General features: G+C 28.5%; 1 protein-coding gene and 1 non-coding gene across 2 annotated transcripts; one reads left to right on the forward strand and one right to left on the reverse strand.

Annotated features, from left to right (window-relative positions):
• Positions 1–1,552: 1,552 nt before the first annotated feature.
• On the reverse strand, positions 1,553–2,635 carry LOC115695219 (uncharacterized). Its single transcript, XM_030622302.1, has one exon. The coding sequence runs from the start codon at positions 2,633–2,635 to the stop codon at positions 1,553–1,555; it is 1,083 nt and encodes a 360-aa protein (XP_030478162.1).
• Positions 2,091–2,197, forward strand: LOC115696034 (small nucleolar RNA R71). Its single transcript, XR_004007635.1, has one exon. It is a non-coding gene; the product is annotated as a small nucleolar RNA R71 (small nucleolar RNA).
• Positions 2,636–14,377: the final 11,742 nt, after the last annotated feature.

Here is a 14,377-nt window from a genome sequence, read left to right on the forward strand (position 1 = left end):
GAAGTAACACTAGTAGTTAATAAATGTTGGAACAATGCCAAAAAATGTATAGAACTTTCCTTAGATTGAATAAGTGTCTTTCCTGGAACTTTAACATTTAGTCTCTCTGGTAGAGTTAGAGAATTCAGATAGGTATTTACACTTCTCCAAAATCACTACTCCACCCTCAGAGTAATCACCATCTCATCAGCAGACTTTCTATCACTAAGACAAGTCTAGAAATCTAATTTGGTGTAGTCTAAGAGTATTAAATACACCCTTATTGACTAACATATAGTTCCTCTTCTTAATCTTAAGATTCACTTAATTATCTTCCAATGTTCCTTCCTGGATTAATTTGATACCTACTCATTACTCCCACTCAACAGCTGGTGTCTAGTCTAATGCATAGGAAAGCATATTTGAGACCTCTCACTGTTGATCCTAAGGATTTTTTTTTTCATTGGCCTTTATCTTTTCTGGAATAGTTGAAACTTTTCCTTTATAAATAAAATCTATTTTTAGAAGTCAAAGCCAATAGAAAAATGCTCCAGCAACTTACTGAAGTAAATTGCTTGCACTAGAGTAAGTAAATTTCTAGGCATACCACAAGCCATAGGTTTAGATAATCTCAAACCTATAATACTAGGAACAGGAAGTTTTGTTAAGTCCATTGAATAGACTTACTAACGAAAATTTCCTTTCTTGTCCTAGTAATAGAAAACTTTTAGTTGTTTCATATGAATGGTTTTAACCATAGTTCTCTTGGATTTTCTTCTTAGTTTCTTATTCTAACAATCCATTACTCATTTAAACTAACAATGGATTTCATCACAAGTGTCTTCCAAGTCATAACAGGGCGAGTTCCTGGAAACCCTCCCACTAGGATAAGGAACCGTGAATTTTTTCTAAGAAAACTAAATGGTATTGTCCTCTTCGGTTGTGTTAAGACAACAGAGGTAGTGAGATCATCTTATAAGAATAAGATGATAGAACACTTTTGGAATCAAGAAAAATATCTCCTTTATTTGCTACTTTGTTTTCAGACTTAGTCATTTTCTTAGAAAAGTAGTATTTATTAAAACAAATGCTTTCTTATCTAATGATTATGGGATGGTCCACCCCTAATCACTTAGAATAGCTAACAAACATGCTAACCTTGGTTAATAGCTCTAGCTTTTCTTAAGATTACGATTAGGCCATCCATGAATCTAGTAATGGTTTGTACTAAGTGCACAACCATTCCATCATTCTAAAATTTTCCTATCACTAGGGTATATCCCTAGAAGGATTTAGGAAATGACTAGTAACTAATCATAGACCTTATACTATCATCAAAATGCAAATCGAATTTCTGGGGAGGTAAGTTTGGATATAATTCAAGATTCAACTTAATGATCTTTGAACTGCATATCCAAATATTTCTCCACCCCTATCAGTTCGCAAGATCTTTAACCACCTACCTTAATCGATTTCCACCGTTGCTAGAAACTCATGAAATTTTTCAAACATTTCAAATTTCTTTTGCATAAGGTAAAATCTAGAGTGATCGTCTTAAGAATATAACGAAAACTCATATCCACCCCTGAATGTATAATGATTGTTTTCCTTGTGCTTCTACTCCACTTGAACTTGCTCCTTGACCTCCCCATGAAAAATTCAGATGATGCTTCCATGCCGAATTGTAGGAGTTTGAGTATGGATTGTTGTTCCGGTTGAAGTTTTGGTTACCCAAATAGCAAATCGAAGCTGGATTTGAAGGGAAATTTTGAAAAGTATTCCCATCACCACAATACACACAAGAAATTTCTGTCCTTTGAATGGCAGCGTCTGGTTGTACACTTCCTCCCATATTCACGTTCTTCAAAATGTTGGTCATTGAGGCCATTTGAGCAGTCAAAGCATCTACTTCAAGAACACTCGCTACTTTTTCACTTGTAGGAGCTCTATTAGTTGACCATTGATAATTGTTGCTAGCTATCCTTTCCAAAATCTCAAAAGCTTCATTGTAAGACTTGGAAAGAATGGCTCCATTAGCGGAAGCGTTCAACACCATCCTAGAGGCCGCATTGAGACCATTGTAAAATGTCTCAAGTTGGATACAATGAGGAATACCATGGTGTGGGCACTTTCTCAACAACTCCTTGAATCTTTCCCATGCGTCACTAGTAGTCTCATCTTCCAATTGTTGAAAGGACATGATCTCACTTCGAAACTTTGCATTTCTTGTTGGAGGAAAGTACTTTCTCAAGAATTTTTTAGCCAAGTTATTCCAATTAGTCACCGAATCGGGAGGAAGAGTATTAAGCCATGCTCTAGCCCGATCCCTCAAAGAAAATGGGAACAACTTCAATCTTAAAGCCTCTTCACTTACTCCTTGTAGCTTGAAAGAGTCACTCACCTCCAAAAATGGGTGAATGTGGAGGTGAGGGTCTTCCGTTGGCGACCCACCAAATTGACCAACCGTTTGGAGCATTTGAAACATGATGGGCTTGAGCTCAAAGTGAGGTGCTTGGATTTTGGGTCTCACAATACCCAGATTAAGCTCATTGAACATAGGGGCTGCATACTCTCTTATTGCTTGGGCTCTATCATCGGCCAAAGCAATAGGATTAGCATCATTATGAGCACCCCCAACTTCAAACCCATCATTCATATTGCAACGTTTTTTAGGCTTTTATTCCTTTCTCCTTTGTCTGAAAGTGCGTTCAATTTTGGGGTCAGTAGGAGCAAGTTCAAGGTCTTCTTCTTGCTCGTTCATGCACTAGATTACACCTGAAAAAGAAAAATTCAGCGCACCAAAAAAGGATTAACACCTCAAACCAAAAAATATATTGCAAAATAGTTGATAATACACAATTTTTAGTTTCAATCCCCGGCAACGACACCAAAAACTTGTTGTGAAAATTGAGTACGCAAGTATACGTAGTCACACAAGTAATAAAGTGATAAGTAAGATCGTCTCCATAGGGATTGCAAACAAAAATATCTTGTAAAACCAACTAATTACAACTTAAAGTAAAAAGAAATAACATGAAAATGAGTGAGCAATGATTCAAAATCAAAATGACAGTAGTTAAACATGCTAAAATTAATGTTATTGTTGCTAGAAGAATGCTTTCAAAGAGGAAAGAAAATATAATATGGAAAAAGTGGCTTGAATAGCTAATTACTCCTATGCTGGTTTGCTACGACATTACCTTAGCATTCCTGCCAGAGATAACAAAATTTCCTATGTGTTTGTGAGAATTTTCCAAAACTCACAATTTAAGTTCTAACACCTAGTTTCATATATTCCTATATCAAACCAGATTAGAGAACACTAATTATGCATCAATTTTTAAGTTATGCAAGGTAAATGAAATATCCCTATTCCACTTACAAAGAAAAAAAAACCTAAATCTAGGATTCCTCTTGCTCCATTCAAGTTGAACTACTAGATCTAGCCCTTCCTGAACAAGATCTAGCTTAGCAAATTGTTATTAATGGCCAAGAAGCAACAATCAAATAAAAATTAGAACTCACTTGAATGAACAAAGGCAAAAATACTGAAGTAAGCTTTAAAATTAACCATACCCAACATAGGAGTTCATAGCCGCTCAAGCCTTAATAGTTTAGCTCATATTCAAATAAAAAAATAACATCCAAATCTGAAATGGTTTAACCATGGCTGCTGCCCTTTTTTTAGTCAACAAGTTTCTTTTAATTTCTAAGTACAAGCACAAAGAAAAGACAAAGGAAAAGCACAATATTAAGAGAAGGTAAAAGAAAATTCAAACACAAAAAGCTTGGTCCCCCTCTCTTCTTTCTTCAACTGTGTACTTTCTGCAATTACTCTCCTTCAAAAAATTGCAGCTACTCACGTTATGGAGGATGATGATGGTGTACTTTCTTTTCTCCTCTTTTAGTTGTTGGGTTTCTAGGGTACAAAATTCACACCTAAAATGGAAGCCCAATCTTTTTCCACTTTGGCCCACTAGGTTAAGTCTCTTTCCTTCCATAACAGCCAGTTGGTGCATTTTGAGTGACTGGGACGAATTTGCTGATGTGGATAAGTGAAAGTCGTTTTTTAGACTTTTTCCACGTTAGTTCCCAAACTGCCCAGAATGCTATAGCATTGCTTCAGCATTTCTGTCGAGTTTTCAGCTTTAGTTCCACTTCTTCCTTCGCATCACTTCCTTTTTCCTAACAAATTAATTCTTCTTTCCCACAACAAATAAGCAACATTTAATTAAAAAAAAACACACTTAACACAATAATTTTTACAAGACTCGAACGTTAGCTTCCTAACTAGAAATTAAACTAAAACTACTTAAAATTAAGCAACCAAACACATTTTTCACTACTCTCCTCACAATATTTTCAGCTTTAAAGCATAAAAAATAACTCTATACCATAGAGTTATCACCTCTCCTTTGGGCCTTGTGTGAGAGTTAGAGGGCCAATAGCAGTGGGTACGACATACTGAACCCAGCCCTCCCTCACATTAACCACCCCAATTGTGAAGGCCCATTTGCCTTATTTAAATAATTGTATTAGGTTAATTATATTAGTCTAACCTAATTAAAATTGAATTAGCAATATAATTACCTTTAATATATGTGAAATTTATTTTTTATTGAATATTGTAAAGTTAATTTTAGAAAAACACTTGGTTAATTGAAATATATTCTAGATAGTAATATCTAGTACTGGTTATATTTTCTAATATTTAATTAGGAAAATATTTTAAGTAAAAAATTAATTATTTATTAATTAATTTTAGAGCAACTTAAATAAAGAATATTTTCCTAATATTAAATTAGAATTAATAATTGAGATTCTATTATACTTGATTATTTAATTCTTGTAGTTAATACATTTAATTGGATTGAAAATTAAACATTTAAGTTGATTTCATTCTTGATACTTAAATATTATTTTTTTCAGAATATTTAATTAAATAAAAAATTATTTTAAGTTAGAAATTTTAATTTCAGAACAACTTAAATTTGAATAATTTTCAATATATATTTTATTTTTATTTTATTAATCATTTTTTTTAATTCGAAATTGTATTTTTTTATTTAAATGCAGAAAATTTTGAATTTTTCTTGAAAAATAGATTAAAGTTGAAAATTATTTATTTTAACTTTAGACCAACTTAAATCATTATATTTTTCATTTAAATGATTAATTAAAATAAATGAACTAAAATATATTATAATTAGAAAATAAATTAATTAGTCAATCAAAGTCTATATAGTTATTGTCTATTTGCTTGAAGTATTTTTCTAGTTATATTTAAGTTGATTTTAATCATGAAACTTAAATTTTTGATAATTTTCTCAAATATTTTATTAAATAGGAAAATTATATTTGTGTCGAAAATTAATTTTTAATTAATTTTGGATCAACATAAAATTAGAATAATTTTTCAAGATTTATTTTATTTTATTTTATTTTATAGCATTTTTAAAAATTGAATTTATTCTAAATACATTAATTTTTGAAATGCAATATATATATTTAGGGCCCGTTTAGTACGCAGGACTGGATTGGATTAGACAGACTAATTTGTCCAATCAAGTGTTTGGGCATGTTAGAAGTCTGGATAACTAATCCAGTTAACCTCATCTGTCTAAGATTATTTATCCCATCCAGCAGGGTGGGATAAATAATCCCATGCAGGTGAGATTTTTTTTTTATCGTTTTTTTAATTTAAATTTTATTAATATATTTTAAATTTAATTAGAATTTAAAGGAAATAATTATCACACATTTATTTATACATTTTTTTTATCAAAAACTTATTCATTAAAATTAGTGAAAATGTATAATTTTGAATTATTATACATAAGTTTTTAAAATTTAGAATATTATTAATTAAATAATAGTTACTTAAATTGATTCTAAGAAAAAAAAAGTATGACAATAAAATTATATATTATTTTTAAATTACTAAAAAATTTATATAATTTTTTTGAAAAATTAATATTTATATTAAATTAGTGTTTAAGATAAACAATTTTATATTATTCAAGTATTTTTATTTTACTATTTTAATTATTTATTAAATAAAAAATATGACAAAATATTTTATTATATATTTATGATATATTCTTAATTACATATGATATATTATTTTTTTTGCTACGAATTATTTATTTATATTTATTTATTATTATATATTTTAATTTTAATTTATTATTATATGTTTTTATTTAGTTTAAGTTTTTTTTTTCTAAAAGAAAATAAATAAAATAGTCCAGTCCATTCTTAAACCAAACACAGGATTACTTTCAGCATAATCCAATATTGTCCAGTCTAGTCCAATCCTTTTCAGTCCAATCCAGTCCAATCCTGCGTACCAATATAGAAATTAAATTTGAGTTGTAAATTAATTTAAATTAATTTTGATACAACTTAAATTGAATAATTTTCTAAATATTTATTGAAAATTATTACTAAGATGGAAAATAATTCATTTTATTTTTCATATCCATCTAAGTATAATTTTATAAGTATTGAATTAAAATTTATATTTAGAATTTTATTCTAAATTGGAAATTTTAATTAAATAAATATATATCTAAAATAAATAAATTGAAATAAATATTAGAAGAAAATACATTTTAAATAATGAGCTTTATTTTAGGATATTCGATATCCATTATTGGTTCTACATAGTTCTTGTTTTAGTGAGTAATCCTCCCTAATGGAGGAACGTTCATTAGCAATTTAACGCCGTAGAATCTCGAAAGATAAGTATTATTTGTAAGTATTTTATTTTTAGTATGGATCACCCTAATAGTGGCGACTATTAGTAAGACTTACAAAAGTATGAAACAATGGTGGAAGCTCATAAGATAGAATGACCTTGACTCTCGCCTAAACGGGACAACGCTGGATTCTTATATTGATCGAATAAAAGGTTGCTAGAATGTTTATCATTTTAGATGATCTGACAACTCTTTTCAATGAATGGTATCTTTGACTCTCGCCTAAACGAGACACTTATATCAGTTTGTTGAAGACCTTAGAAATTATTTAGGATTGTATATTTTAGTATTTTCGCTTGTCATTCCTATTTTCTCAATGCTTAATAATTCTTGAATTGTGTGTGAATTTATATTGAACCATGTTATTTTCTATTATTAATTGTAGTTTAAAATTTCGAATCTTCATTGTTGGTCTAACTTGGCTTGTTGTTTTTAATGGGACAAATCCCTAATGGATTGTCATCCATTAGACAAATATAATAGTGTTAGATCTCGATAGATAAATATTTGTAAATGCAACATCCAGCTGTTCATCAATAGATGACACCTTAGACTAGTGTTTACAATATGAAACAATGAAGAAGTTTATAAAAATAAGAATAACTTTGACTCTCGCTAATCGGGACATCGTTGGATTCTTATTTTTAATCGAAATTATCCTTTATTTTTCCTCTTAGCTTATTCATTTAGAATTAGCTTAAATAATATATATCATTGGATGAATGGTTTATAAATCATTTGCTTTTAATGTCATTCTATTTTCTTTTATGAAATTGAATGGCACAGATGACTATAATCTTGACATTCTATCCCGAAATGATATAATCCTTGATCTTAGAATCTCCTACTTATATATGCTTACTTTAGGCAAATTAGAGTTAGAGTTAGATTAATAGTGGTGGTCCAAGCTAGAATCATTACTCATTGTATATTTGGTATAAATTTAAGACTTTGACTTTAAATTTTAGATTCCAAATAGAAATTTTATATTTCTATTTCTAGAATACAATACAGTTCAACTTTCACAAGTGTTTAATATCCATTTTCTATCAATGGACTCAAAATGTATGTTAAAGTATGGAATATGAGTTTAGAATTCTATGACCAGGATTCACTTGCACTATTCTGAGAACTCTTTAATGTAACTAGACCTAAGTCATCGAAAGATCACAACCACATATTTTATAAATCTATGGTATTTTTATCTTGTTCATAGTGGTTTTGAGAAGATCATTCTCTGCAAAGAGTCAATATGCCTATATCTACTGAAAGTAACATCATCTTATGATGTACAGTCAGGGGTGGATATGAGTTTTCGTTATATTCTTAAGACGATCACTGTAGATTTTACCTTATTCAAAGAAATTTGAAATGTTTGAAAAATTTCATGAATTTCTAGCAATGGTGGAAAATCATTAAGGTAAGTGGTTAAAGATCTTGCGAACTGATAGGGGTGGAGAAATATTTGGTAGATTTGCGCAGTTCAAAGATCATTAAGTTAATTTTTGAATTATATCCAAACTTACCTTCCCAGAAATTTGATTTGCATTTTGATGATAGTATAAGGTCTATGATTAGTTACTAATCGTTGCCTATACCCTAATGATAGGAAACTTTCAGAATAATGGAATAATTGTGTACTTAGTATAAACTATTACTAGATTCATGGATGACCTAATCGTGATCTTAAGAGAAGCTAGAACCGTTAACTAAGCTTTGCATGTTTGATATCTATTCTAAGTGATTAAGGGTGGACCATTCCATAGTCATTAGATATGAAAGTGTTTGTTTTAACAAATACTACAGTTCTAAGAAATGACTAAGTTTGAAAACAAAGTAGCAAAGTAGAGGAGATATTTTTTTCTTGATTCCAAAAGTATTCTATCATCTTATTCGATATATCATGATCCCACTACCTCTGTTGTTTTGACACAACCAAAGAGGACAATACCATTTAGTATTCTTAGAAAAAATCCATGGTACCTTGTCCTAGTGGGAAGGTTTCAAGGAACTTACCCTGTTATGACTTGGCAGACACTTGTGATTAAAATCCATTGTTAGTTTAAACAAGTAATGGATTGTCAGAATAAGGAACTAAGAACTAAAGCCAAGAGAACTATGGTTAAAACCATTCACATGGAACAACCAAAAGTTTTCTATTACAAGGACAAGAAATCAAATTTTGTTAGTAAGTGTATTCAATGGACTTAACAAAACATCCTGTTCCAAGTAGTAAAGGTTTGAGTTTATCTAAACCTATGGCTTGTGGTATACCTGGTAATTTACTTACTCTAGTGCAAGCAACTTACTTTAGTAAGTTGCTGGAGAATTTTTCTAATGGCAATCTGTAGAAGCTTCTCGGCTTCTAGATATAGATTTTATTTATCTAAGGAAAAGTTTCAACTATTCCAAAAAAGATAAAGCCATGAAAGGATTCCTTGAATCAACAGTGAGAGGTCTCAGATATGCTTTAGTATGTCTTAGACCAGACACCTACTGTTGAGTGTGAGTAATGAGTAGGTATCAGATTAATCTAGGAAAGGAACATTGGAAGACAATCAAGTGAATCTTAAGATCCAGAAGAGGAACTATATATGTTAGTCAATAAGGGTATATCTAATACTCTTAAACTACACAAAATCAGATTTCTAGACTTGCCTTAGTGTTAGAAAGTCTGCTGATGAGATGGTGATTACTCTGGGGTGGAGTAGTGATTTTAGAGAAGTATAAAAACCTATCTGAATTCTCTAACTCTACAAGAGAGACTGAATGTTAAAGTGGTAGGAAAGATACTTATTCAGTCTAAGGAAAAATCTATACATTTTTGGCATTGTTCCAACATTTATTAACTACTAGTGTTACTTCCTTATTAACGCAAAAGTAGTTGCCAAAAATAAAAAATCCAGTATCCCTAAAAGAGTAGACATATAGAGAGGAATTTCACAATATCAAGGATTTTGTGATTAAGAAAATGTAATGGTGGATGAAAGGTTGTATTGAATACAACCTGTCAGATCCTATTACGGAGAGTACACTACATACTATACTTGATTTGGATATCAAGATGTTGAGATTATTTGAAATGTACTTTTTGTTTTATATTAGTGCAAGTGGGAGTTTGTTGGGTTTTGTGCCCTAAATAAAACCCATTTCAATATAATCAGATTTACTAATTAATAAAGATCAGAAATCATTTTATGTTTCATGGTTCACATGATTTATTTCATGATTATAAATTCTATTAGGTCCAGAACATATGTATTTGTTCATGATTATAGTGTTGTCAGCACAGTGGAATATAATCATGATTATATGTTCAAAAGTTTAATTCCTTGATTTGTCAGTTCACTAGATTTAGACTGGCATGATAATCAGCGATATGTATACTTACACCTTGGATAAGTGTTATGTCCTTTCCAGGGCATTGGCAAAGACTACAAGTATCGGATGTATGGAGTATACATTAGAAGAGACCGATATTAAACTTTGATTAGATATGATAAATTTACCGTAATGTCTATTCAATTCAATATCGCCTAGTTGATCCTAGATCAATTGATCTTAATCCTGACATGATTAGGTTCGATCTAAAGAGTGCTATTCGTGTTCTTTGATTTGTTAGGTAAGCCTACTTTTTGGTCAGGGTGATACGTACATTTTGGGAACACGGTAGTGCAATTGAGTGAGAGCGCTAAACATAGATATGCAATCTATAGCTTCTATAAGTGAAACGTGATTTCCTTCGAGCTTGGCTGAATAGAGATAAATGATTGAGATCTCATTTTAGTGTTTATATTAGTTCACTAAAATATCATTTATGGGTGACCAAGTGTTTTAAGGATAAAATACATTGAAAGGGTGTAACAGTAATTTTATCCCTATGCAATGTAGATCATCTATAGAGGATCATTGATTATTGGGATTATAACAATAGATAATTAATAGTGTATCTATATCGTGGAACATATAGAGCATTCTCTGTAACTGAGAGTGCAATTCCAAGTTTTATGGTGTATGCAATGAGGAATTAATAATTGAGACAAATTGCTTGCAAGACTTAGTTAATTGATTTTAATTAATCAGTTTTAATTCTAAAATTAGACTATGTCTAGTTTATGAATTTTTCACTAAGATATGTTTTAATTGTGAAGAAATAGTGTTTTGGGGTTTATTTGTTAATTAAGAGACTTTATGGAGTCTAATTAATACATTTTATTAATGACAATTTTATTTGATAATTTTTTTTATTATTAAATAAAAAGTTTTGGCATTTATAGGGTTGAAAGTGCAAAAAGTGGTATTTGTGAAAAATAGATAAAATAGTTGAGAAAAATGATAAAACCCAAACTGATGTAAGGCCCACTATGTGGCCGACCATTAGGGGTGTGTTTTACTCTATTTTATCATTTTTTTATTCCTAATAATTCAACCCTAATAATCTAGCTTCTAATGAGACCTCTTCTTTCTTCTTCTTCCTCTTCAATTTCGAAACACTTAGCCTTTCTTACCAAATAATATTCAGCCATTGGTGATTGAGTAAGTGCCCACACACTTCAAGTTGGTCCTCAATCATAGTATGTAAGACTATGAAGAATCCAATCAACAAGAAGGAGAGAAAGAGATTTAGGTTCAGATCTTGATAATGCTCTGCTACAGAAAGGAATCAAGGGCTAGAGATCTGAACGGAAGGAGTCATTATATTCCGCTGCAATCAGTGTAAGGTTTCTTAAACTTTATATGTTTTTATTTACATTGTTTTAGAATTCATATTAGGATGTTAAAAACATACATGGTCGTAAATCTAGATCCTGGTAAAATAATTCCAACACTATCCAGCCTTAAAAGTACATCCATATGCGATATTAGATGATCTTACTTTCAGTGGATATAGGCATATTGACTCTTTGCAGAGAATGATCTTGTCAAAACCAGTATGAACAAGATACAAATGCCATAGATATATAAAAATGTGGTAGTAATCTTTTGATGACTTAGGTCCAGTTACATCAAAGAGTTCTTAGATAGTCCAAGTGGATCTTGGTCACAGAATACTAAAGTCACATTCCATATACATTAACATACAGTTTCAATCCATTAACAGAAAATGGATATTAGTCACTTGTGAAAGTCGAACTGTATTGTATTCTGGAGACAGAAATATAAAATTTCTATTTAGAATCTAAAATTTAAAGTCAAAGACTTAAACTTATACAAAATGTAGAATGACTTTTATTCTAGCTTAGACCACCACTACTAATCTAAAATTTCAAGTCAAAGACTTAAACTTATACAAAAATTCTATCACCACATCATCCTTTTTTTAATACTCATCAATGGGTATTCAAAAGCTGATTCAACCGTTAATTGGACCCAAATGCAAAAAAAAAAAAAAAAAAAAACACTTTAAAACACAAAATCCAATGGATAGGAAGGGAGGAAAAAAGAATAAAAAAATAGAAATAAAATTAAATAATAATTAATAATAATGCATAAACCCCCCCCCCCCCCCCCCCAAAAAAAAACAAAAAAACAAACCTTTCAACCGAGATAGATCTTTAATATTGCATTCTTCATTTTAATATTAATGTAAGGATAATATAATAATTTAAATACAATAAATTAATTTCTAAAAATAATTTCTCAAAATCATCATTTTTTATAATTAAAAAAGGAAATATAATTTTTTTTTAAGAAAAAAACTTGTTGGTAACCTACTTTAGCAAGTCACTAAATTGCCACCTCATCAATTTTTTTAGTACCCATTAAGAAATCATCCTATTTTAAATATTTTAATTTTAAAATAGAAATATCTTAACCTACTTTTCAGTTATTTGTTACATGTTTGTTTGTAATATTTGTTTATTTATTTATTCATTTTTTTTTACAAACCTATTATTTATTTGATCTAAATTGTTATGATTAACTTGTTGGCAGATCTAATGATCTGATTTTAATCATAGTCCAATTGTCCAATTGTCAATAGATCTTATAAATAATTTGTAATAGGTAAATTTTGTAATTTCTTTCATCTGTGTAAACCTGTGTGAGCCTATGTGTTTGTTTTTGGGCTTAAATGCATATAGGAAGCCCATTTAAGTTTTATTAATTAAATAGACTAGGTTGCTAAAATGAAATTTCACTTAAGTAATTTTATTTAGGCCCAATTAATAATGGGCTTATTCAATGAATAACAATTATTTATTTAATGGTTAAATTCCTCTCCTTTGGGTCTTGTATGAGAGTTAGGGGACCAATAGTAGTGTGTACGATACACTGAACCCAACCCTCCCTCACATGAACCACCCCAATTGTAAAATCCCATTTTCCTCATTTAAATAATTGTATTAGGTTAATTATATTAGTCTAACTTAATTAAAATTGAATTAGCAACATAATTAACTTTAAAATATATGAAATTTATTTTTTATTAAATATTTTAAAATTAATTTTAGAAAAATACTTTGTTAATGAGATATATTCTAGATAGTTATTTCTAGTAACTAATTATATTTTCTAATATTTAATTAATTAGGAAAACATTTTTTAAGTTGAAAATTTATTATTTATTAATTAATTTTTCGCCAACTTAAATCAGAATATTTTTCCTAGTATTAAATTAGAATTAATAAATTAGATGATTTTATACTTAATTATTTGATTCTTTTATTTAATACATTTAATTAAATATTTAAGTTGATTTTATTCTTGATACTGAAATATTAGTTATTTTCAGAATATTTAATTAGATAGAAAATTATATTTAAGTTGGAAATTTTAATTTCAGAACAACTTAAATAGAATAATTTTCAAAATATATTATATTTTATTTTATTAATCATTTTTCCCTCAAAATATTTTGAAATTGTATTTATTTAAATGCAAATAATTTTTGAATTTTTTTTTTAAAGATTAAAGTTGAAAATTAATTTTTAATTAACTTCAGATTAACGTAAATCAAATAAATTTTTCATTAATGATTAATTAAAATAAATAGACTAAAATATATCATATTTTAATTAGAAAATAAAGTAATTAGTTAGTGAAAATCTAGATAGTTATTTTCTGTTTGCTTGAAGTATTTTTCTACTTATATTTAATTAAATAGAAAATTAATATTTAAGTTAATTTTATTAATAATACTTAAATATTTGATAATTTTCTTAATATTTAATTGAATAGGAATATTATATTTGTGATGAAAATTAATTTATTAATTAATTTTGGACCAACATAAATTAGAATAATTTTTCAGGAGTTATTTTATTTTATTTTAATAAATTTTGAAAGATGTATTTAATTTTTAAATACATTGGATTTTTGAATTTTACAATATATATTTATTGAAAATTAAATTTGAGTTGAAAATTAATTTTAATTAATTTTGGATCAACTTAAATTGAATAATTTTCGAAATATTTATTGAGAATTATTACTTAGATGGAAAAGAATTGTATTTATTTTCAGATCTATCTAAGTATAATTTTATAAATATTAAATTATAATTTATATTTAGAACTTTCTACATTGGTAATTTTAATTAAATATATATTTAAAATAAATAGATTAAAATAATTATTAGATGAAAATAAACTTTAAATGATGAGCTTTATTATAAGGATATTCGATCTCCATTGTTG

This window comes from Cannabis sativa, chromosome 6 (assembly GCF_029168945.1).
Source record: "Cannabis sativa cultivar Pink pepper isolate KNU-18-1 chromosome 6, ASM2916894v1, whole genome shotgun sequence".
Lineage (NCBI taxonomy): Eukaryota > Viridiplantae > Streptophyta > Magnoliopsida > Rosales > Cannabaceae > Cannabis > Cannabis sativa.

Coding starts and splice junctions, on each gene's coding strand:
- LOC115695219 (XM_030622302.1), bottom strand. CDS start 2,635: ATGAATGATGGGTTTGAAGTTGGGGGTGCTCATAATGATGCTAATCCT.